The sequence below is a fragment of the Pinus tabuliformis genome, chromosome 4_2 (genome assembly GCF_031772625.1).
Source record: "Pinus tabuliformis cultivar Carrire ecotype Pingquan chromosome 4_2, CPIR1, whole genome shotgun sequence".
Classification (NCBI taxonomy): domain Eukaryota; kingdom Viridiplantae; phylum Streptophyta; class Pinopsida; order Pinales; family Pinaceae; genus Pinus; species Pinus tabuliformis.
Window position 1 is genome coordinate 454812067 of NC_142304.1, and position 26805 is coordinate 454838871.

General features: G+C 33.9%; 1 protein-coding gene across 1 annotated transcript; it reads right to left on the bottom strand.

Moving 5' to 3' along the window:
- Positions 1 to 619: 619 nt before the first annotated feature.
- Positions 620 to 26144, bottom strand: LOC149169925 (uncharacterized). Its single transcript, XM_089427473.1, has 4 exons — positions 26065 to 26144; positions 8356 to 8428; positions 1120 to 1175; positions 620 to 725 (listed from the first exon to the last, which is right to left on the bottom strand). Exons 1-4 carry the CDS (start codon positions 26142 to 26144, stop codon positions 620 to 622), a joined length of 315 nt encoding a protein of 104 aa, XP_089283599.1.
- Between the last annotated feature and the right edge of the window lie 661 nt (positions 26145 to 26805).

The following is a 26805-nucleotide window of genomic DNA, read 5'->3' on the forward strand; positions in this document are numbered from 1 at the left end:
ATGGAAAACCACTGGTTAAAACTGATCTTTTCACAATTACAAAGCATTGAGCCTAGTTCTGCCAACCCTCACTCTCTGGCATCGTAACCTCTGTGTATATTAATAGAATAGACTAAGTTACAAAAAGACAGTTAATTTTGAAGGAAAGAGATTGAATATCTGTAATTGGATTGCCCTATTTGCTTTAATTTTCTTATTTGAATAATTTGCCTTCCTTCACTGTCATATGGAATTGAGATGCATTTACTTTACATACATGACAAAAATGAAATAAATGGCGAAAAACCTCAAATACATCAAGGCCATTGTTCCAAGCATGCAAATATCTTGAACTGACAAAAAGCACTAGGAAGCAGATAGTTCCTGCGTACCTTGCATAGATAAAATAAAATTCTATAAAAATGCTCATTATAGAAATACAGTTTACGGCTGTCCCTTATTGCGGTTGTCCATTAAATCCATAATAAATAGAACGTAACGTACAAGAACAAGGTGTAATAAGTTGGAACCATTTATTTGTAAATAAAATAGTTTCCATTGCTAATCTTCCATTCTAACTCATTGTGCTGAATTCTTCAGAAGCCAAACAAATTCATCATGTGACAAGTATGTAGTGTCTCTAATTGGAACTAAATTGTTCAATGGTTCTAGTCGCAAGCACTAGGATATCCACAAATGCACTGAAAGAAGCACGGAGAAATCTAGCTTCCACTGCTGCAAACTGACTGAAGTAACAAATGCAAGCAGCAATTAAATTCTTTGAAAGTTAAATTGGCAGAAAGTATAATGTTTCTTAACATAGCAGATGTAAATACAAATCCTTCAATAAAACGTATTTCAAGTCCTAAAGCTACTTCTTTAATTCTGCATGACATTAAATCTTAGGAACTGAGACCAGTCCAAGCACCTACACTTGATATACAGACTAGAGATGATAACATGCTGTAATCACATTAAATCACTATACCTACTAGAAATGCACATTACAAGTGTAGACCCATTCAGAATATCCTGAAGGTCACTAGCTGCAGACTTGGATGCAACCAGACTTCAATATCCGCAATACCATTTTAGGTGCAGATGCATTGCATAAAACTGATAAAGGGGAGATTTACTCACACCAAAAGTTGCCAACCATTGAAAGCCATATTCCTCTTCACTTTGCCAGGTTGTAACTGCAGGGAGAAAAATATATGTTTAGGAATAAGAATCTTACTGACTTGCACTTAATAGTTCTTCTCCATCATGAGGAAAATATAAACATGAAATCATCGGACACTCCCAGCAAAGAAATCACAAAAAAATAGCAGAGAGGCCTTAAGTCCATTTATTAAAGTTGCAAGAGCAACATCAAAATGTTGTGAAACACAGTTTCATGCTAACAAAGATTCATTACAATAAACTATAAAGTTGCATGCAGAATTTAGATACACAGTTCTATGATGTATCAAAAAGCATTCAACAAAAATACCTAGACAAGGACGTCCGTGGCAGTGTTGAAAATATCACGAAAAGATCGTGATGAGTGCCGATTTTATCTGCAGGAAAAAAAATACCAATTTTTAAGTCTGAGAAAAATAGGGTAAAATCGTAAAAATTGTGATAAAATCTAAAATATTGCCATCACTTTTTTTAATTTAATTTTGCCGATTTTTAAAATTTTTTATTTTTCAAACCTTTGCAAATTTTATCCTGATGCCGATTTTTTTAATATTGATCTGGGGTAGCCAGTGGGTCAACCCAAACGCTGTTTATCAATGTTACAAAACGACGCCTCCCCCAAGCTGGGGCATGCTCCCCATGTTTCCCACACTCCTAGAATGGGGGATGGCTATGGAAATGTTTCCCCACATCCCCTTTTTGGGGAAACGTAGGGGAAAATGTTTATCCAAACTAGTAAACATGTTTCCTTAAAACAGGTGCATGTGGGTTGCCTCCCTCGAAAGGGAATGGGGGTGAGAGCATCCTATGAAAAATCCACAATTGTAATAAAATAGAAATTATTCTTCTAACTAATGCAGTTTATTTGGTTCTGTTAATTAATTGATGGCAAATAACAAATAGCTCACTACTACAATGTTCACAATTAAAATAAATGTTGTGAAAAATAAATTTAAAATAAATGCTGTGAAAAATAATTTCAAGCAACTAGTTTCAGATTGAAAAAATGAGATTAATTGAGAAACAACACAGAATGAGCCCGACACACACCTGGACGCTGGTAGGCTCCATCAAAAAGCCCTAGGCCTGATCATAGTTTGTAAGATATTCTTTTTGTGTCAAAAAATTTCTTTTAATGGATTCCAACCACTGCCACATGCACTCCTGATTTTATAAGCTATTTGTGGTGGACTGAGCTCTACTCCTTGGAATATGATTTTGTTCCTTGAGGTCCAAATACCCCAAACATATAACATGGTAAATCCCTGAAAGCTTTTTCGTACATGTCTCCAATCGAAGAACAAAATCAATACATCAAAGTTCTCTGCTCCCACTAGTTTTCTTTCACTTATTTGAAGCATTTCAACCCATACTACTGTAGACAAATTACAAGAAACAAACAAGTGATCCACAGTTTCCACATTGCCCTTACACAGAGTGGATCTCCCTGGACCCTGCATGTTCCTTTTCTAACAATTTCCCCGTGTCAAAATTTTGTTGTCGAGCTAACCAGAGGAAAATTTTGGCATTTAAAGGGCAGTCTAACATCCACACTAGTTGTCACCACAAAACTCTTTCTCCATTTTGGTTTTCTTCCATCTTAGCTTAATATCTCGAATTTTATCGTATACTCTCTAGATCCATGACTTTTAGACCGCTTGAGAAATGGCTTCTTGATGTGAACGTTTTATGGCACTCGATGCTAATATGTTTACAAAAAGTTTCCATTCCTCTGATTTTTCCCCTTGCATAGGCCAAGTCTTCTACCGACTTCTAGCACTCGGCCCATATATTCCTTACATCATTTACTACTGCATCCTCCAAAGAGAAAATCTCTTATGCATGAAAATACTTAACAACGCTTCAGACATCATGAAATACCTTTACACACAATCCAGGGTCTTCTCCTATTCTCTACTTATTTTCCCTAACAAGTTTCCATGCTACCCATTTTCCTATGAAGGGAAGACCCTTACCAAAGTTCCTTCTGAAGACTTCCTTTCATTCCTAATCCATTCTACAAAAGACAACCTGCTCAGATATTTAGACTTCATAACCTTACCCCACAACTCCTCATTATATACAAGCCTCCAAAGAATTTTGCTAAGAGCCTGACTAAAGCAATGAATATTTTTTAACTTCCAACCTCAAGCTTCTTTTAGGTTTCCCACTTTAGTCCATTTTACTCTAGGAATTTCTTTCTTCTCCCTCTTTCTAGTCCAAGGGAAGCTGAAGCACTAATCTTGTTAAGGATAACTTTTGATATGTGAGCAATAGACATCCAACACATGGGAATGCTTGCCAAAATAGCCTCTACGACCCCTAGGAAGCCAACTATTACACTATAGGGAAACACTCACTTAAATTTTATTGTACACCCATACACAGTATTCACACTTGTGAATATTAGGCTTTACGATCAAGCCTAGGTATTTGATGCCTTCAGATAAGTTCAACGTATTCATTGGGTGAAGGGAGACCATTTAAGTTTTTACTTCTTCATCCACAGTATTAAACAACATTGATGACCTTCCCAAATTATTCTCCATGCCTATGGCCTTGAAAAAATTATCCAAAATCTCTTTTATTTTTTTGATTTCAGAAATAGAACCTTTGCCAAAGGTCACGATGTCATCAACAAAAAGTAAATATGATAAACACGCTTGGAAATTTGTACTCCTTTCAAGGTTCCAACTCTCCTAACTTCTCTAATCAACATACTTTGATTTTTGGCCACCAGTACAAAGAGAAAAGGAGCTAAAGAACATCTTTTTTTAAGTCCTTTGGCTACCAGTACAAAGGAAAAATGAGCTAAAGCACATCCTTGTTGAAGTCCTCTAGAAGCAATAAAGAAACCCAAGGGAGAGCCATTTGTTAGTAAGGCAAAGGAAGCTAAGGCCTGTAATCCATTCCACAATCTGCAAATTCATGCCCAGTTGGATCAATAACTGTCTAAGATATAACCAATTTACCTTGTCATGTGCTTTTGCAATGTCTAGCTTCATCATTGCAGTAGGAAGATTCTAGATTTAATTGAATGCATTCCTTGCTAGGCTCTTCCAACAACATCATGAACTTTTCTATTAAAAAGAAATCTAAAATGCTCTTCAGCTATAACTCCAAATAAAAATTCCTTTCAGCTTGTTGGAAATAATTTTAAAAATGAATTTGCCTACCAGGCTACACATAAAGAGAGGCTTCAAATCATCAAAGGATACTGCATCTTACTTCTTAGGAAGGAGTGCTATAAAAGTAGAGTTGAGCACACCCAATGCTTTCCCCAAAACCCTAGATTCCTCCACCATCCCAAGCAGATCATCCACCATCAAACCATAGAAATGTAAATATTCAACAACATAATTCAGCAAGGATTCCCAAGAGACTGGACAACTAGCCTAACAATACTCCTTTTTAAAAGTGGAGACATTAACAATCCTTCCAATCATAGAACCATTATGATCAATCCTTTGTTTGCAAAAATTTTTAGCAGCATGGTAGAAAATAAAATTAGTAAGTGGGCAAAAGTAAAAGAAAAGCGGGCAAAAGGACAAGCGGGTTTTAGGCCGAAGCATTCTATAGTGGATCATGGTATCACATTGACATACATTATTGAAAAGGTTTGGGGGGACAAGGAAGAAGTATTTTGCTGCTTTGTTGACTTCAAAAAGGCATTTGACACAGTCCCTAGAGATAAGTTGTGGCATAGAATGGAAAAACTTGAAATTCCTTTGCATTATAGAGTCGTTGTCCATAGACTTTGTGAAGAGGTGAAAGTCAAAATTAGAACCTCAATGAGTATTTCATAAAGCTTTAGAAGTGACATTGGAGTCAAGCAAGGTTGCCCTCTATCCCCTACTATTTTTGGTTTATATATTGATAAACTAGAAGAGTGGCTAAATGTGCAAGGTGGAGATGGTGTTAGGTTGAGGGAGTCTGTGATAAAGATTCTTTTATATGCTAATGATCTTGTATTGATTGCTAAATTGGCCCTTGGATTGTAGATGCTTATATTCCCTTGAGCATTATTGTAGAACAATGAGGATGCAAGTCAATACTAGCAAGACCAAAATAATGATCTTCTCTAGTAAAAGGAAGAAGAGCCAGCATATGTTCTTTTTTGAAGGCAGCGTTCTTCAAGAAGTAAATGAGCACAAGAACCTTAGTGTTGATTTCAACAACAAACTTAATTGGGAGGACTGCAGAAACAAGATAAATTTAGGAGGGTGGAAAGCATTATATGCTCTTCAAAATAGATGTAGAGAGGCAGAGTTATGGGATTGGAAAATGAGTAAAGTGTTTCTTGGACTCCTAGTATGTCAAGTGATGCTATATGGGTATGAATTGTGGGCTAACAACACCCCCATCTCAAAATGGAAACAAATTGAGAAAATCCAAAAATGATTGATCATGAGTAAGTGAGGCAAAGTTATGGGATTGGAAAATGAGTAAATTGTTTTTTGGACTCCTAGTATGTCCAGTGATGCTATATGGGTATGAATTGTGGGCTAACAGCATCCCCGTCTCAAAATGGAAACAAATTGAGAAAATCCAAAAACGCTTGATCATGAGTAGGTTCAAAATAAAAAGTTTGGTACCTTATGAGATAATGTTGAGTGAAATAGGAGCAATTCCCATCGAAGCAATTGCTATGGTGCGGCTCATAAGATATCTAAAAAAAATTAACAAATGGGAGTAGGTATATGGCCTAATGTTATATTCGATGAAGACATGAGTGAAAGAGAGAAAACATGGATGAGACAAAACTACACATGCATGCAAAAATGGAATATCTACCTCAATGTTTGTCCCACAAATAGCAAGGAGCAAAATAATTTTCTTATGGAGAAGTTTCGTAAATGGATATGGGGAAAAGAGTTGGGTAGAAAGAAGAAGTACTACGTTGATCCGGATTTAAATAGGAACGCAATAAAATACAAAGATAACCATAAAGACAAATATGCAGCGGAAATAATACTTCATTTCATTACTGTAAAATACTGAAATATGCTTACAAATAGAAATGGAAATAACCCAGCTAAGGCGATGGTAGCTTATCTCTGGGAAGAGATGTGTCGCCTACATGCCTCTGAACTGTTCTCCAAAAAACTGTGTTACAATGAGGCTCGAGGGCCTATTTATTGTTGAGAAACAATGGAAAACCCTTCACATTCCAAAACCTAACCCTAGAAGATGAAACGCCAAATTGTGGGCCCCGTTTTTGGGTAAGTTGGTACATCAACTTCCTGGGGTCACGAATTGATCGTACTATCTCCGTTTGATGCGCATGATAGCCCGTTGGAAAGATCTCTCCGAGGACTACGATGAAAAAGACGATTGTTGGATTTCCCAAAAAACGTCGTTTAGGGCCTCAAAACAGCTCCAGAAGTTTAGGACCCGAAAAACTGCTAAAAATAGTAAACTGTGCTATAATTAATGAAACAGAAAAACTGAAAGAGACAGTTGTGGGGATCCAAATGGGATAGGTGGGTGGCCACCAACATCCACCTGGATCATACGTTGAGGATTTCAACCCTACATGTGATCTCCAACAAAAAGAGTACATCATGGCTAGAATTCCATGGAGGGCAAAGGTTCTTATCGTTGAATTAAGAGCCAACTCACATACTCTTTGGTTTGAAACAAGATAGTGGAAAAGGCCTAAAGAAGCTTGCGAAGAATGGATGTGTACATTTTGCACGTTTGGGGCAGCAGAATTGGAAAAACATTTCAATTTGGAATGTGATGCATTCAAAGATATCAAAGAAAGTTATAGGAATATGTTAGCATCAGTTTCTTGGCATTGTATTTTCAACGAGGGGATTGTTAGAATGTTGGGCCAACTCATCATCAATTTGAATAAGAAAAGGATTGAATTGTAAAAGGCGAAAGAACAGGGCACTGGTGGTCCCATAGACTATTTCTAGTCTCGTGGACATTAAAATATCATTTCATTTCATTTTACATATGTACATGACAACGTCCAAAAAATTAAACTAGCGCAAATCCATCTTAAAACTAGATCTAAACACCTAGAGGGATCAAATTTCTTAAGGTGTAATTTTTTTAATCATTTAATATAAAGAAATTAACACATGATGTTGGCATAATATTTTCCTCTACTTTTGATTCTAAAAGTGGCTCTAGCATACTTGCATCTATCTACAAAGGTAAATAAAAAATAGAAGATCATATATTTCTTGTTAACTATCCCTTCTACTTGAGCCAAATTATAAAGCACTGATGAAACAATAGTTTACATCAAATGAAATAAGGAAAATAAACTTGGCAATGAAATGTGTCATGGAATTCATTGTCAAGAAAAATACTAAAGAAAACAATTATTAAGGAAAATCGAGAAATGTTGAACTTCGTAAACTTCAAATTTTATTTATCTAATTGTTCAAACATATGGTAGAATCCAATCATATCTAAATCTTGAAGACATGCAACAAGAACATAAGAATAAAAGGACTTCAAGAATTGCACACCAATAAGAGATTTGTAACTAACAAACTGATCTGAAATACATTGCAATGTAAGTTACACTTCTAAGAAATTGTTGGAGCTATGTTCGGCAAAATGTATGCAACCGGAATTGTAAGCTTAGCTTATAAACCTAATAGACTTCTTTTATGGAAATTTGAAAACATAATATTCTAAGAAATTGTTGGAGCTATGTTCGGCAAAATGTATGCAACCGGAATTGTAAACTTAGCTTATAAACCTAATAGACTTCTTTTATGGAAATTTCAAAACATAATAAGTTATAATAGTGAAAAATACCATAACGCTTTATATATATCAACCTACCCTAATTGCAAATATATTTAACAATTTTTCCCTGTACATTGATTCCAGTAATCGACTTTGCAAAAGTTCCCATTCCAGACTTCACCCTTAAATTTATCAACCCACATAAATTGCAAAACATTTAACAATTTCACCTTTTACAATGATTTCAGTGAATTGACTCGGCAAAAGTTCCAAAACAGATCTAGGAAAAAGGTGAAGTCTCGAATTCCCATGAATAAAAATCCCTTGTTTTAAGTTTTAACTAGTGGGAGATATTTTTCTTTAGATGAAAAACATTTCAGAGTGACGACAATAATTTCCATTGTCCAATAACCTGATTATACATCATCACAAACAAAATCAAATTACGGGGCATAAATGATGCCTGCAGTCATGACTTACCTCTTTGTCAACGGAAAGTGCTGTATAAACCCTGGACGCATTCTCGTCTGAAGCATATTCCACTTGCAAATTGCTGCATGTCAAAAAGGCAATATTTCATCATATTCAATCACATCGATAGTTTGCCATAGATATGACTAAGGCTGCATTCCTAGCCCTAAAACCTAAAATGACATTGCACTTGCAAATGGCCATTTAAGGTAATTCATTGAATCAAACTGCCAACAACATAGTCATCTTTCCTTGAGGACTTATATTGTTTTTACCAAAGGCTTATTCCAAACATAGACTAGAGATATCCAAGATAATATTATGAAAATCTTGAAGATAAAAGCAACAAAAAAGGTAAGTATAATCTTGTCGAATGGTGTTAACTTTCCAGCCTACTGCTCGAGAAAAATAAAGCAGGGGTAGATAGAAACATTCTCGTAAAATAGAAGTGATATAGTAAATCAGGATAAATACAAATCAAAGCAGCCTAAGTACGATGATCCTTTTCATTAAAAAAAACTAGAAAGCAAATCAAAGGCTCATGTTTATGCTTTTAAAATTGGATAAGTAAAAGACCAAATGTATTAGCAGTAAGCTTTATTGCCTAGTGTGACAGTTTATCTAATGAAAAAACACGTCTGGTGCTAACTGTAATGTCAGACCACAGAAGCCAATTGAATGGAATACTTATATGTTTTGCGTAAAATGTTTCCTTTAACTATTAAGATGATCAACATATGTATCATTGTGTATTGTGTATACAGGGCATTTTATATAATTAAAAAAAGTCGAGCTGCAAAGACAACCTTAACCACTGACAGTCTAAAAACAATAATTACAGACAACGGGCCCATGCACTCATAGTAGTTCAGAAAACAATAGACACAAGTTCTGCTGTCGAGGGAATCTGGCCCAGTGCGGGTAGAGAGAGAACAATTTTCATTATCATGAAAAGAACACTATACAGTTAAGCATTCTGATGGATAGAATTTGATGTGTTATGTTTTGAGTGGATTTTCTCCAATAACATCATGGCTGCCTTGAAAGTATAGAGAACCATTCAAAGTTCAAACTAAAAATGAAAAGTATTGTCATCGGCATTTTGGACTAGACGTGTTAAATCGATGGAGTAGGAGAAATGAGAAAAATCACTAACAGACTGGTGACTGTTATTGAAAAGCCATCCACCAGGGCTTCATTCTTGCCATTGTTTGCTTGATGGCATGAGTCTCGAAGTGATGAGGCCAGATGCATTTACTTGGTGACTCGAGTGGAATAGCTATGGCACTTAATCCCAATGAAGTTCGCACCTGGGGTAAAGCACTGGACTTCAAAGCATGTTTCTCTAAACACTTATAAATAATAATTATAAAACAAAGGAAAAAATGTTTGATCGTGACAAAGCGCAAAATAGTCCTGAAAGTTTCAGAATTGTGAAATAAAATCAAACTTTTATTTGCCTTTAAACATGTGTGAGCATATGGTAGCTAAAGGATAGAGGACCTATTTCAAAGACTTTGTATGGATTTTTTGTAGACAGTTTTTGTTTAGTCTGAATTTTAGCAGAGTAAAAGTTCTTGTGGAGTGTAGATGAAAGGATGTACTAGAATGCCTCTCTCCGAATTGTAAGTGCAATAGCACGGTGGAACTCTAATTTATCCATTACTTGCTAATAGCCTTCAAGCATTTGGGTAGTGGCATAGGTGACCTCTATATAATTACTGGTAACATTTAAAAGAAGGAATAGCAAAAATCATTGAGTTGGGAAATAAGATTACCAAGTAAAATTCCAATCTACATTAGAAAGAGACTGCCCCATCTCCGCGAATGAAACCAAAATCGCAGGTATCGATCGACATTTCTCTCTGCCCTCAGAACTTGAATAACTCCTCCGTGGATTGAGAACATGAAAAAAAAAAAAAAAAAAACTAGATATGTAGATCGGGAACACCAATTTGAATAACTCCTCCGCTGATCAAGAACATGAAAAAAAAACCGCTTGGGTCTCAATGAAATACAAATCTCTAGGTAAAAGGGCAAGGTAAAGGAAAGTGTTTATAATATAAATTATATAAACATTAAATAATGTTATTTGTTTTATATAATTATATGTTAATTATCTTTATAACAAACATGCAATACCTGACATAGTAATCCAACCATGGCCTCTTAAATTTCTTAGGAGAGAAATGGGGTGATGATATTATTGAATTTAAGAATGATTTTATTCCTGAAGGTATATTAAATTAACATCGGGGATTATGTTTGTTTGTTAATTATTATTGGTCTGATTAATTTATTTTATAGTTAATTTATTTTAATTAATAAAAAATATATAATTATTAAAATATAATTAATTTTTTATGTTTTTTTAATTAAAACCAGATATATAGATAGATAGGGCCCTCGGGAACACTTTGATTTTATAGATAAGACTTGGTAACCTTGTTCTTTGAGGCCCTACTATATTAGAAACGCGACCGGAGTGATCATTCTTGGAGGAAAACAAGCTAGAAATGGGACGGTATGGGAAACGTCATTTTCTATGGTCGTTCTAGTCACCATGGGTCAATGTTGGACATAGTGAATTATTTGGAATACATAATCTATAATTCTGTGTATAGAGTGTCTAAATAAGGCAGTTTATACAATTAAGCTTTTTATTACATTCTTCAACAGATAATCCAACACGATGTGTTCTTTTACCATGTATTTTGTTTCAAATGACTTAGTGGGAAACAACATCTTATTGTGAGAAAAATCGAATATTTTCAAATGGCTTATTATTTGCGCATTGAAAAACATGGAGAATGTTATTGCCAAAACAAACAAATACTATAATATTATCCTATAGTTTATTGTTTGGATCATGTTAAAAGTGGTTAACTTTATTTTGAAATGATGTATTTTTAAATTTTATTTAATATTTTACAAGTGGTAGATTATGTATTCTAATTAGGTTTTAGATTTTATTTACAAAAATTTGGTTCTAATTTATAGTTTTATATAAAATTGAGTGTATTCACACTTTAGGTTGAACTTTACTTTATTTGAAGAGTTAAATTTATTTTTTTCTTATTTTTATTGTTTTTTCTCTCTCCTCATTTCTTGAATGTGAAATTTCGAAACTCTATTTCTCATCTTGTTGATGTTTCTCGTCTTGTTTTCTATTTTTCGTTTCTGGTAATATAGGTGCAATAGCACAATGGAACCGTAATTTCTTTAATTCTCGAATAGAAATAGCTTCGAAAAAAAAACAAAGTACAAAAAGCAAAAGTAGGCAGAAAAACATGGCTTCACTATCCATGACTTGCTAATATGCTTGGAATTGTAAGGTGCAATATCACAGTGGAACTATAATTTTATTAATTCTCGAATAGAAATGGGTTCAAAAAAAACAAAGGGCAAAAAGGGAAAGTAGGCAGAAAAACATGGCTTCATTATCCATGACTTGCTGATATGCTTCAAAGACCTCTGTAAAAAACCTTTTACTCAACAATCCACCTCAGCATTGGAAATATTATGAAGAAAAATTTTGCTAGTGTAATAATAGCCTTCAAGCGTTTGGGCAGTGGCATAGGTGGCCACCGCTCATTTTATGATTACTGGTAATATTTAAAAGAAGGAATGGCAAAAATCATTGAGTTCAGACATGGGATTACCAAGTAAATTTCCAGTGTGCATAAGAAAGAGATTGCCCCATCTTCGCGAATGAAATGGAAATCGTAGCTAGCATCAACATTTCTCTTTTTTCCCTCGCAACTTGAATAACTCCTCTGGGTATAAAGGTTCATTCCGACAAACTTATTTCGAACCAAAAACCAAAATGAGTTTGTTTGGGGTTTTATTTTAATTTTTGTTTGTGCCAATAAGTATGGTTATGAGATTTTTTCAATGCATTTTTAAAGTATATTTTTGGGATGAATGAAGAGAATTGGTGTAAATTAAATATTTTTAAATAGTTTGTTTTACATTTTTTATTTATAGTTTATTTTATTAGGATTAGGATTCGTAATGGATTTATAGTTGGTTTTATTAGGACTAGGATTAGTAGTGGATAAATAATTCGCTTTCTATTGATTAATTGCTTGACTCTATTTATTATATTGTTTTATATACTAATTTTTAGTCGTCTGGAAGTTAAAATATTTTTTTTCCTTTTATAAGAAAATTATATTATTAATTTATTTCAATTATTGAATTTTATTTATCTATTATATTATTGGTGGGTATCTTTAAAATGTTCTTATGCAAGTGTAAGAAAGATTTTGAGCTTTTGCTAAGTTTCATGTTAAGAATCTGTGAGAGTGAGACAAGACAAGAAAACTAGTGGAAAAGGCTTGAAGCCATCTATTCTATTATATTGATTTCAACATTTAACTTTATAATACATCAATTACCATTCAGGATCTTTTAGGTCTAGATATAGATCACACTGACAACTTATTAGTGGATCATCATGACATCTCATCAAGATAAGATTTACAAGTCATGACAGTTGTATTCTCATATTTTGTGATTATTTAGGAACTCACAGTGTAACATCTCCTGCCCTAAAAAAAAAAATCACAAGTTCAAATAATTGTACCAGTAACATGTGTTATCTTCAATCTCTAAAACTATTGAACGAAGTTTCAATGAATATATCCCTAAAAACTACCAATATTTGAATATCGAAGAAGTGAATAATTGTTATGTCCAAATATTTTAGTTGAATAGTTGAAATGATTTTATATTGAGACCAGTTACTATGAATGAACTCCCAATTGAAGACTAAATGCTAATAAGACCTCGAAACTTATATTTGATGTCCACCCCTATCAGGTGCAAGGTGAGAAGTTTTTCAATAGTTCATTCTTGAAAGGATCCAAGCAAGGGCTTTGGATTCTTTAAGTGGTGGCTTTCGTGGTTGACCACTAATTATCTTCCATAGAAACTAGTGGTTTATGGTTTACCATTAACCAATCTACTTTGAATAATGTGGTGTCTTGTGGATGACCACTAGCCAATCTTCTTTGAATCAGGTGGAGGTTTTTGGATGACCACTACCACATCTACTTTCAATAATGCGGTGGTTTTTAGATTACCATTAACCTATATGCTTGATTTGAATAATGTGGTGGTTTTCAATTTACCACTAACCAATCTGTTTTATAAATTTACTCTCCCCACCCAAAGGTGTAGGAGAGTTATGCATGTGCTACCCCCATTAAGGTGTGGGAGAGTACCATTTTTTTTTTGGAATAACTTCTTGAAAGAAATTTGTCAATTTCTTCATAAAACTTTGTCTTTACCTCTATCTTGACCAAATTGTAGGACTTCTTCAACTTCTTTACTTCTTGATTCCATCTTTAATGATTTATCCATCCATATTGAATTAATTTCTTAGACTAGTTTGCTTTCGACATCTTTCTGATGGGTGATTTTTCTTCCCACAATAAAGACAAGGTTGAAGATCAAAACATTGATGTCTCCATTTCTCTAACATTGTTGGCACTTTTATCAATCTTTTTAACTTCATCAAGAAATCCTGAACTCACAAACAAAATTGGTTTGGAGTACTTTGAAATATAAAAGTGATCATTGAGTATAGGTGGCCACTGTTCATTATATGATTATTGGTAATGTTTAAAAGAAGGAATGGTGAAAATCATTGAGTTGGGACATGGGATTACCAAGTAAATCTCCAGTCTACATAAGAAAGAAACAACCCCATCTCCACGAATAAAATGGAAATCACAGGTAGCGTCGACATTTCTCTCTTTTCCCTCACAACTTGAATAACTCCTCTGGGTATAAAGGTTCATTTGGACTAACTTATTTCAAACCAAAAAGCAAAATGAGTTTGTTTGGGGTTTTTTTTTATTTGCATCTATGAATTTACTCTCCCCACCCAAAGGTGTAGTAGAGTTATGCATGTGCTCACCCCATTAAGGCGTGGGAGAGTACCATCATTTGTTTTTTTGAATAACTTGTTGAAATCTCTTTGTCAATTTCTTCAGACAGCTTTGTCTTTATCTCTATCTTGACCAAAATGTAGGAATTATGCAACTTCTTTACTTCTTGATTTGATATCCAATGATTTATCCATCCATATTGAATTAATTTATTAGATTATTTTGCTTTTGATATCTTTCTAATGGGTGATTTTTATTCCCACAATGAAGACAAGGATGGAGATCAAAGCTTTGATGTCTCTATTTCTCTAATAATGTTGGCACTTTTATCAATCTTTTTAACTTCATCAAGAAATCCTGAACTCAAAAACGAAATTGATTTGGAGTACTTTGAAATATAAAAGTTATCATTGATCATAGGTGGTCACTGCTCATTATATTATTACTGGTGACAATTAAAAGAAGGAATGGCAAAAATCATTGAGTTGGGACATGGGATTACCAAGTAAAGTTCCAATCTGCATAAGAAAGAGACTACCCCATCTCCATTATAGAAACGGAAATCGCACGTAGCGTTGACATTTCTCTCTTTTCCCTCACAACTTGAATAACTCCTTGGGGTATAATGGTTCATTCCGACGAACTTACTTCGAACCAAAAGAAAAATGAGTTTGTTTGGGGTTTTATTTTAATTTGCATCTCTGCTAAGTATGGTTATGAGATTTTTTCAATGCGTTTTTAAAGTATATTTTTGGGATGAATGAAGAAAATTGGTGTAAATTAAATATTTTTAAATAGTTTTTTTTTACGTTTTTTATTTATAGTTGATTTTATTAGGATTAGGATTAGTAATGGATTTATAGTTGGTTTAATTAGGATTAGGATTAGTAATGGATTAATAATTCACTTTCTATTAATTAATTGTTTGACTCTATTTATTATATTGTTGTATATACTAATTTTTAGTCTTGTGGAAGTTAAAATACTTTTATTTCTTTTTATAAGAAAATCATATTATTAATTTACTTGAATTATTGAACTTTATTTATCTATTATATTATTGGTGGATATAATTAAAATTTTCTTATGCAAGTGCAAGTAAGGTTTTGAGATTTTGCTAAGTTTTATGTTAAGAATTTGCAAGAGTGAGACAAGACAAGAAAATTAGCGGAAAAGGCTTGAAGCCATCTATTCTATTATATTGATTTCAAAATTTAGTTTTATAATACATCAATTACCATTCAGGATATTTTAGGTCTAGATCTAGATCACACTCACAACTTATTAGTGGATCATCAAGACATCTCATCAAGATAAGATTTACAAGTCATGGTAGTTGTATTCTCAAATTTTGTGATTATTTAGGAACTCACAGTTTAACATCTCCCACCCCCCTAAAAAAACAAATATCACAAGTTCAAATAATTGTACCAGTAACATATGTTATCTTCACTGTCTAAAACTGTTGAACTAAGTTTCAAAGAAGATATGCGTGAAAACTACCAATATTTGAATATCGCAGAAGTGAACAATTGCTATGTCCAAATATTTCAGTTGAATAATTGAAATTATTTTATATTAAGGAGACCAATTACTATGCATGAATTCCCAATTGATGACTAAATGCTAATGAGACCTCAAAACTTATATGTGATATCCACCCCTATTAGGTGAAAGATGAGAAGTTTTTCAATAGTTCATTCTTGAAAGGATCCAAGCTAGGGCTTTGGATTCTTTAAGTGGTGGTTTTTTTGGCTCACTATTAATCGTATTCCATAGAAACTGGTGGTTTATGGTTTACCATTAATCAATCTAGTTTGAACAATGTGGTGGCTTGTGGATGACCACTCACCAATCCTCCTCGAATAGGGTGGTGGTTTCTGGATGACCATTAACCATTCTACTTTCAATAATGCAGTGGTTTTTAGATGACTGTTAACCTATATGCTTGATTTGAATAATGTGCTGGTTTTCAATTTACCACTAACCAATCTGTTTTATCAATTTACTCTTCTCGCCCAAAGGTGTAGGAGAGTTATGCATGTGCTCCCCCCATTAAGGTGTGGGAGAGTACCATCTTCATTTTGGAATAACTTGTTGAAATATTTTTGTCAATTTCTTCATACAACATTGTCTTTACCTCTATCTTGACCAAACTGTAGGACTTATGCAACTTCTTTACTTCTTGATTCCATCTCCATTGATTTATCCATCCATATTGAATTAATTTCTTAGATTATTTTTCTTTTGACATCTTTCTGATGGGTGATTTTTCCTCGCACAATGAAGACAAGGATGGAGATCAAAACATTGATGTGTCAATTTCTCTAACAATGCTAACACTTTTATCAATCTTTTTAACTTCATTGAGAAATCGTAAACTCACAAACTAAATTGGTTTGTAGTACTTTGAAATATAAAAGTTATCATTGAGTATAGGTGGCCAATGTTCATTATATGATTACTTGTAATATTTAAAAGAAGGAATGGTGAAAATCTTTGAGTTGGGACATGGGATTACCAAGTAATGTTTTAGTTTGCATAAGAAAGAGGTTGCCCCATCTCCACAAATGAACTGGAAATCGCATGTAGCTTTGAAATTTCTCGCTTTTCCCTCGCAACTTGAATAACTCCTCTAGTGATAGAGAACATGAGGAAAAAAAAGAAAACCAGATATGTAGATAGATTGGGCCTCGGGAACACCAATTTGAATAACTCCCCTGGTGATCGAGAACATGAAAAAAAAAAGATATAAAGATAGATCGGGGCCTTGGGAACACTTTGATTTTATAAATAGGACCTGGGAGCCTTATTCTTTGAGGCCCTACTCCACCAGAAACAAGACGGGAGTGATCTTTCTTAGAGAAAAAACGAGCTAGAAACTGGACAGTACAGGAAACGTCGTTTTCTACAGCCGTTCTAGTCACCATGGGTCAATGCTGGACATAGTGAATTATTTGGAATGCATAATCTATAATTCTTTGTATAGAGTATCTAAATAAGGAAGTTTATACAATTAAGATTTTTATTCCATTCTTCAATTGGTCATCCAACACGATGTGTTGTTTCACCCTGTATTTCGTTTCGAATGACTTAGTGGGCAACAACATCGTATTGTGAGAATGTTAGTTCCCTATAATACTAGTGATTCCCCCATTACTATTGTAGTTGTATCCCTTATTAATATTGTTGTGCCCCTATTGTCCCCATATTGTTATTACTGTGCCCCATAGGATCCCTCTATTGTTATTTTTGTGCCTTTATATTATTATTGTTAGGTCGGCTTGGTTATATTGTGACCCCTTAGACTCCTATATATAGAAAGGAGGTTTTTTCATTTGAATCATCCAATAATTGTTCATTTGTGTAATGTAAATGAGGTTGCCCCCTCGAAGAGGCTGAACTCTAAGGTGTTCAACTAGCTTTTCTATCTTTTTGTGAGCTGGTTTCATAACATTTGTTATCAGAGATTTGAATTCTAGGGTATCACTGCTCCAAACAGGTCATCGTGGCATATGCGCTATAACATTTTTTCTGCGACATTTCATACGCTAAAAAAATCCCATTTGGGCCAAAATTGTTATGAACCTCAGGTTTGAATTTCAGAACTTTTTGCGCTATATTTGTGGAGATATGACCTGAGGAAGTTGGCCTTTCTGCAGACTCTCGAATTTCATTCCAAATAGGTGACCTGGGGAAAATTTTCATAACTTTTGTTTTGAGCATCAGATTGAAATTTCTTCAGAAGTTATAAAAATAGGACGGATTTTAGTTTCCTGTGTATATTTTTCAAATACTAAGGTCGAAACACTGACACGTGGCACTCCATACAAGTTCGCTCTTCTGCAAACGTCTATAATTAGGTCATCTTGGGAGATTGTGCATAACTCTGCCTTGGAGAATCTAAATTCGATCAGACTGGTGGCACTAGAAATAGCACACAAAGGGCTACTGCAGCTCACAATTTCAGAAACAGATGATTTGAAATTACAGAGATACATCAGATTCAATATCGAGCTCCTACAAAGTCAAAAAAGGTGTGTAGTTTTTTTTAATTTTGCATAAGCCTGGTTTGAAAAATTAGTTTGAAGGAATTCAGAGGGCATAGTAAAGCATTATTATCGGTAATAGATGCCCTGAGGAAAGAAAATTCAAACACCTAGTAAGCAACCTAGAATCTCTAGCATGACTCATGAAGAAGAGGAAGAAATGCAACATGATATATATATCAAAACTACAAGACCAAGTGCAACAAATGTCACTCGCACAAAATGTAACAGAATCTAAGATAGATGGTTTAAAGAATGGCATGGAAGCTAAGATGAATGGCATGGATGCTAAGATGGATGGTATGAATGATAAGATGGAAGAAATGAAGATAAATTTGAATAAGTTGCTACAAGAAATGGTCACTAATGGTGAAAGGGTAGTAAAGGAAACTCATGATGAGAACAAAAGAAATGTTAATCATGATTTCATAGACTCTAATGTTGGATCGAAGACCCACCATATTCCAAAAATCGATATGAGGAAGTTTTATTGCAAGGATCCCGCAACATGGATACTACAGATGGAGCAATTTTTTGATCTCCATAATGTGCAAAACACACAAAAGGTACATATTGCAACTTTATATTTGGAACCAAATCAGTTTGTATGGTATCGATGGCTTTTCTCTCGTAAACAAATTGTCACTTGGGCAATTTTTATAGAATAAATGACATCACATTATGAGGATACAAAAAGAAACACTTTTTTTAGCCAATTGATAAGTCTCAAACAAAAGGGTTCAATGATGGAACACATTGAGGAGTTCAAAAAATTGAACATAAGGGTAAAAGATATTCCAGAGGAGCATAGGATTTATGTGTTCATAGGGACTTTAAAGGATAATATCCAACATGATGTTCGCCTTTGGGAACCTAATTCATTGGAGAGGGCATTTAGGTTAGCAAGAAAAATGGAAAGCAAAATTATGACAACCAGGAAGCCTACCACTCACAACTATAAAGATGGAAGTGTTGCTGGTCCTAGCCTTCCACAACCTATAAGGTTGACACCAAAACAATTTGAAGAAGAAAGAGAAAAAGGGCCTTGTTATAGTTGTGATAGCAAATAGACTAAAGGTCATAAGTGTGATGAGAAGAAATTATTCTACATAGATTGTGAAGAGGAAGAAGAAAAGGAACAAGAAATGTCAAAAGAAGAGGAAATACTCCAGAAACAAAGCCTAGATATAGAAGAAATGAATTCGACCATATCTTGTAATGCATTGGTTGGAATTACCACTCCTCAATCCATCAAGATAGAAGGACATATCGAGAAGAAAAAGGTAATAGTGTTGATTGATTCAGGAAGTACCCACAATTTTATTCATTGTAAGATAGCAAAAGAATTGAATTTCTTCCTATATCCAGCACCAGAGTTTCAAGTGATGGTTGCAAGTGGATGAACGATAAATTGCTCTAGAATGTGCAATAATATCAAGCTATCCATGGGAGAATATGTATTGAATAGCCCAATGCTTTCCATTCCAATGGGAGGTGTTGATGTTGTACTAGGAGTCCAATGGCTACAATCCTTGGGTACAATAGCTTTTAACTTTCAAGAACTTTTCATGAAATTTTGCAGAAGGAAAGGAAGTTGAATTAAGGGGTATTGCAGGGAAACCAGGAAAGATAATCAGCTCTGATAGTATGACAAATCTTCTAAAAAAGGAACAATGAGGTGTAATTGCACAATTATGTTTGCTAGATGTTTCCACATTGAAATCATCTATTTCTCTAGATCTCTGAAAATTCTTGGACAATCATTCTAAGGTATTTGATACTCCCAAAGATATCCCACCTATTCGTGATCATGATCATGCTATTCATTTGATTCCAAGAAGTTTTCCTCCAAACATTAGGCCATATAGATATCCCTATTCCCAAAAGAGTGAAATTGAACGTATGGTTGCAGAAATGCTAGAGGCTGCTATAATTCAACCTAGCCAAAGTTCTTTCTCTACTCTAGTAGCATTGGTGCACAAGAAGGATGGATCATGGTGAATGTGTCCAGATTATAGGGAGCTCAACAAACTCACCATTAAAGATAAGTTTCTCATTCCTGTCATTGATGAATTATTGTATGAATTGCATGGATCAATTTAGTTCACCAAGTTGGATCTTCGTTCAAGATATCATCAAATCAGAATGAAGATTGAAGACACTTCAAAAACAACATTTAGAACTCATGAGGGTCACTATGAATTTTTGGTCATGCCTTTTGGCCTTACCAATGCACCTTCTACATTTCAAGGTTTGATGAATTCCATTTTCAAACCCTTCCTTAGAAAATTTGTGTTAGTATTTTTTGATGATATACTAATCTACAGCAAGTCTTGGAAGGATCATGTTGAACATGTTGACAGGGTGCTAAAACTATTGGAGGAGAAAAAATTATATGCAAAAAGATCCAAATGTTTCTTTGGAGTACAAGAGGTGGAATATCTGGGTCATATTGTATCTCATGAAGGAGTTAAGGTAGACCCTAGCAGAATTAAAGCCATTAAGGAATGGAAAATCCCCGCATCCTTAAAGCATTTGCTAGGATTTCTCGGGTTGACGGGGTATTACCACAAGTTTGTTAAGAATTATGGGAAAATAGTAGCACCTTTAACAACATTATTGAAGAAAGATGCATTTTCATGGACTCTAGAAGAAACAAAGGCCTTCAAACATCTTAAAGAGGCAATGTGCCAAGCATTGGTCTTAGCTACACCATACTTTACAAAAACCTTTATTGTGGAATGTGATGCTTCAGGAAATGGAATTGGTGTTTTTAATGCAGGATGAAAGACCCATTGCTTTCGAAAGTCGTCCAATCAAGGGAAAGTATTTACACAAAGCTATTTATGAGAAGGAAATGTTGGAAATACTATATGCACTTAAGAAATGGTGACCCTACCTAATGGGAAGACACTTCAAGGTAAAAATGGATCATGATAGGCTTAAATACTTTTTAGAACAAATATTATCCTTTGAAGAACAACAAAAATGGGTCACAAAGATGTTGGGTTATGACTTTGAAATTATCTACACAGAAGGGAAGCAAAATGTTGTGGTAGATGCACTCTCAAGAAAGGATGAGGATGTCAAAGCATTGTTGTGCACCATTTCTATTATCCAACTAGACTGGATAAATGAAGCAAGGGAGGAATGGAAGAATGACGAAGAAGTGTGGAAACTTATTCAAAAGTTACAACAAGATTCCAGTACATCTAATACATTTAGCTAGAAAAATTATTCGTTATGGTACAAATATTGCTTATACCTCTGTAAGAATTCCCAACTCAAACAAAAGATTCTTCTGGAATTGCAAGCTTCTCCCTTAGGAGGGCACTCAAGATTTTTAAAAAATTACCATAGGGTTAAGAAGGAATTTTTTTGGGATGGGCTTAAATGGGATATTCAAAAGTTTATGGCAGAATGTTTGGTTTGCCAACAAAATAAAGTTGAAACAATTAAGACACCAGGTCTATTACAAGCTTTATCCATTCCAAGCTAACGTTGGGAGGACGTTTCAATGGATTTTATCACAGGTTTACCCAAGTCTGAGGGAAAGAGTGTCATCATGGTGGTAGTTGAAAAGCTTACCAAGTATGCACACTTTTTTGCATTATCACACCCATTTAAAGCCAGTACAATTTCTACTGCATTTATGGAAACAATTCAAAAGCTACATGGAAACCCAAAGATTATTGTAAGTGATAGAGATCCCATTTTTACTGGAAATTTTTTGGATAGAATTATTTTCTTGTCTTGGTACTCAGTTAGCTCATAGCTCATCTTATCATCCTTAATCTGATGGGCAAACTGAGATAGTAAACAAATGTTTGGAAGTATATCTTCGTTGCTTTGTATTTGATAAACAGACACAATGGGTCAAATGGTTGCCTCTAGCTGAATGGTGGTATAACATTTCCTTCCCTACTGCAACAAAAATGACCCCATTTATGGCACTTTATGGATATCAACCACCATCCATCACATCCTATTTAAGAGAAAATTCTAAGGTTCAAGCAGCGGAACATCACATCGAGCATCAACAATAAGTTCTCCAACTCTTAAAGGATAACCTCGTGTTGGCGCAGAAAAGAATGAAACAATAGGCAGATCAACATTGTAGCGAAAGAAGTTTTGATGTAGGTGACTGGGGATTCATATGGCTACAACCATATAAACAAATGTCCCTCAAGCAAGCTAAGAAGGATAATAAATTATCACCAAAGTATTATGGTCCATACAAGGTGTTGCAAAAGATTGGTACTATGGCATACAAATTGGAGCTTCTTGTAGCTTCTCGAGTGCACCCAGTTTTCCATGTTTCATGTTTAAAGAAGGTTATAGGTGACAAGCTCCCAGTTCAAACAATATTGCCAGAACTTGATGATGAAGGAAAAATATATTGGAACTGGAAGCAGTCATAGAAACAAGAATTCAACAGCTACGAAATTGATCCATTTCGAAGTATCTCATCAGGTGGAAGAACTTATTTGGTGAAGATTCCACATGGGAGGATGATAATTTTATACAAAAGCATCCATAACTACTCAAGAGTTGAGGAAAACACCTTTTTGAAGGAGAGGGGCAAGCTAGGTCCCTATAATACTAGTGATGCCCCCATTACTATTGTAGTTGTATCCCTTATTAATATTGTTTTGCCCCTATTGTCCCCATATTGTTATTACTGTGCCCCATAAAATCCCTTTATTGTTATTTTTGTGCCTTTATATTATTATTGTTCGGTTAGCTTGGTTACATTGTGAACCCTTAGACTCCTATATATAGAAAGGAGGTTTTGTCATTTGAATCATCCAAGAATTGTTCATTTGTGTAATGTAAAGGAGGTTTCCCCCTCGAAGAGGCTGAATTCTAAGGCATTCAAATATCTTTTCTATCTTTTTGTGAGATGGTTTCATAACATTTATTTATTTATCTATTATATTATTGGTGGATATGTTTAAAATGTTCTTATGCAAGTGCAAGTAAGGTTTTTAGCCTTTGCTAAGTTTTATGTTAAGAATCTGCAAGAGTGAGACAAGACAAGAAAACTAGCAGAAAAGGCTTGAAGTCATCTATTCTATTATATTGATTTCAAAATTTAACTTTATAATACATCAATTACCATTCAAGATCTTTTAGGTCTAGATCTAGATCACAACTCACAACCTATTAGTGGATCATCACAAATTACTAGTGGATCATCAAGACATCTCATCAAAATAAGATTTACAAGTCATGAAAATTGTATTGTCATATTTTGTGATTATTTAGGAACTCAGAGTCTAACATCTCTCACCCCCCTAAAAAAAAATCACAAGTTCAAATAATTGTACTAGAAACATGTGTTATCTTCACTGTCTAAAACTATTGAACTAGGTTTCAATGAAGATATGCATGAAAACTACCAATATTTGAATATCGAGGAAGTGAACAATTATTATATACAAATATTTCAATTGAATAATTGAAATGATTTTATATTGAGGAGACTAATTAATATGCATGAATTCCCAATTGATGACTAGATGCTAATAAGACCTTGAAACTTATATGTGATGTCCACCCCTATCAGGTGAAAGATGAGAAGTTTTTCAATAGTTCATTCTTGAAAGGATCCAAGCTAGGGCTTTGGATTCTTTAAGTGGTGTTTTTTTTGGTTGACCACTAATCGTATTCCATAGAAACTAGTGGTTTATGGTTTACCATTAACCAGTCTACTTTGAATAATGCGGTGGCTTGTGGATGACCACTAACCAATCTTCTTTGAATAGGGTGGTGGTTTTTAGATGATTTTTAACCTATATGCTTGATTTTAATAATGTGTTGGTTTTCAATTTACCACTAACCAATCTTTTTTATCAATTTACTCTCCCCACCCAAAGGTGTAGGAGAGTTATGCATGTGCTCCCACCATTAAGTTGTGGGAGAGTACCATCTTTATTTTGGAATAACTTTTTGAAATATTTTTGCCAATTTCTTCATACAACTTTGTCTTTACCTCTATATTGACCAAACTGTAGGACTTATGCAACTTCTTTACTTCTTGATTCCATCTCCAATGATTTATCCATCCATATTGAATTAATTTCTTAGATTATTTTTCTTTCAACATCTTTCTGATGGGTGATTTTTCTTCCCACAATGAATACAAGGATGGAGATCAAAACATTGATGTGTAAATTTCTCTAACAATGTTGGCACTTTTATCAATCTTTTTAACTTCATCGAGAAATCCTAAACTCACAAACTAAATTGGTTTAGAGTACTTTGAAGTATAAAACTTATCGTTGAGTATAGGTGGCCAATGTTCATTATATGATTACTAGTAACATTTAAAAGAAGGAATGGAAAAAATCATTGAGTTGGGACATGGGATTACCAAGTAAAGTTTTAGTCTACATAAGAAAGAGGTTTCCCCATCTCCGCGAATGAAACGGAAATCGTAGGTAGCTTCAAAATTTCTCTCTTTTCCCTCACAACTTGAATAAATCCTCTAGTGATCGAGAACATGAAAAAAACCAGATATATAGATAGATAGGGGCCTCGGGAACACTTTGATTTTATAAATAGGACATGTGAACCTTTTTCTTTGAGGCCATACTCCACCATAAACGCAATGGGAGAGATCGTTCTTGGAGAAAAACGAGCTAGAAATGGGACGGTATGCGAAACGTTGTTTTCTACGGCCGTTCTAGTCACCATGGGTCAATGATAGACATAGTGAATTATTTGGAATACATAATCTATAATTCTATGTATAGAGTGTCCAAATAAGGCAGTTTATACAATTAAGCCTTTTATTCCATTCTTCAACTGATCTTCCGAGACGATGTGTTGTTTCACCCTGTATTTTGTTTCAAATAACTTAGTGCGGAACAACATCTTATGTGAGAAGAATTAAATATTTTCAGATGGCTTATTATTTGGACATTGAAAAGCATGGAGAATGCTCTTGCCAAAACAAACAAATATTATAATATGATCCTATAGTTTATTATTTGAATCATGTTAAAAGTGGTTAACTTTATTTTGAAATGATGTATTTTTAAATTTTATTTAATATTTTATAAGTGGTAGATTATGTATTCTAATTAGGTTTTAGATTTTATTTACAAAAAGTTGGTTCTAATTTATAGTTTTATATAAAATTGAGTGTAATCAAACATTAGGTTGAACTTTACTTTATTTGAAGAGTTAATTATCTTTTCTTATTTTTATTGTTTTTTCTCTCTCTTTGTTTCTTGAATGTGAAATCTCAAAACTCTGTTTCTCATCTCGTTTCCTATTTTTCATTTCTAGTATCATAGGGGCAATAGCACAGTGGAATTGTAATTTCTTTAATTCTCGAATAGAAATGGCTTCGAAAAAAAGCAAAGTGCAAAATGTGAAAGTAAGAAAAAAAACATGGCTTCACTATCCATGACTTGCTAATATGCTTGGAATTGTAAGTGCAATATCACAGTGGAACTATAATTTCTTTAATTATCGAATAGAAATGGCTTCGAAAGAAACAGAGTACAAAAAGGGAAAGTAGGCAGAAAAACATGGCTTCACTATCCATGACTTGCTAATATGCTTCAAAGACCTCTGTAAAAAACGTTTTACTCAACAATCCACCTCAGCGTTGGACATATTATGAAGGAAAATTTTGCTAGTGTAATAATAGCCTTCAAGCATTTGGGCGATGGCATAGGTGGCCACTGCTCATTATATGATTACTAGTAACGTTTAAAAGAAGGAATCGTGAAAATCATTGAGTTCAGACATGGGATTACCAAGTAAAGTTCCAATCTGCATAAGAAAGAGATTGCCCCATCTCCACGAATGAAATGGAAATCACAGGTAGCATCGACATTTATCTCTTTTCACTCACAACTTGAATAACTCCTCTAGGTATAAAGGTTCATTCCGACAAACTTATTTTGGACCAAAAAGAAAAACAAGTTTGTTTGGGGTTTTATTTTAATTTGTATTTGTGCTAATAAGTATGGTTATGACATTTTTTTAATGCGTTTTTAAAGTATATTTTTGGGATGAATGAAGAAAATTGGTGTAAATTAAATATTTTTAAATAGTTTGTTTTACATTTTTTATTTATAGTTGATTTTATTAGGATTAGGATTAGTAATGGATTTAGAGTTAGTTTTATTAGGATTAGGATTAGTAGTGGATAAATAATTCACTTTCTATTGATTAATTGTTTGACTCTATTTATTATATTGTTTTATATACTAATTTTTAGTCATCTGGAAGTTAATATATATATATATATATATATATATATATATAAGAAAGTTATATTATTAATTTATTTGAATTATTGAATTTTATTTATCTATTATATTATTGGTGGATATCTTTAAAATGTTCTTATGCAAGTGCAAGTAAGATTTTGAGCTTTTGCTAAGTTTTATATTAAGAATCCGCAAGAGTGAGACAAGACAAGGAAACTAGTGGAAAAGGCTTGAAGCCATCTATTCTATTATATTGATTTCAAAATTAACTTTATAATACAT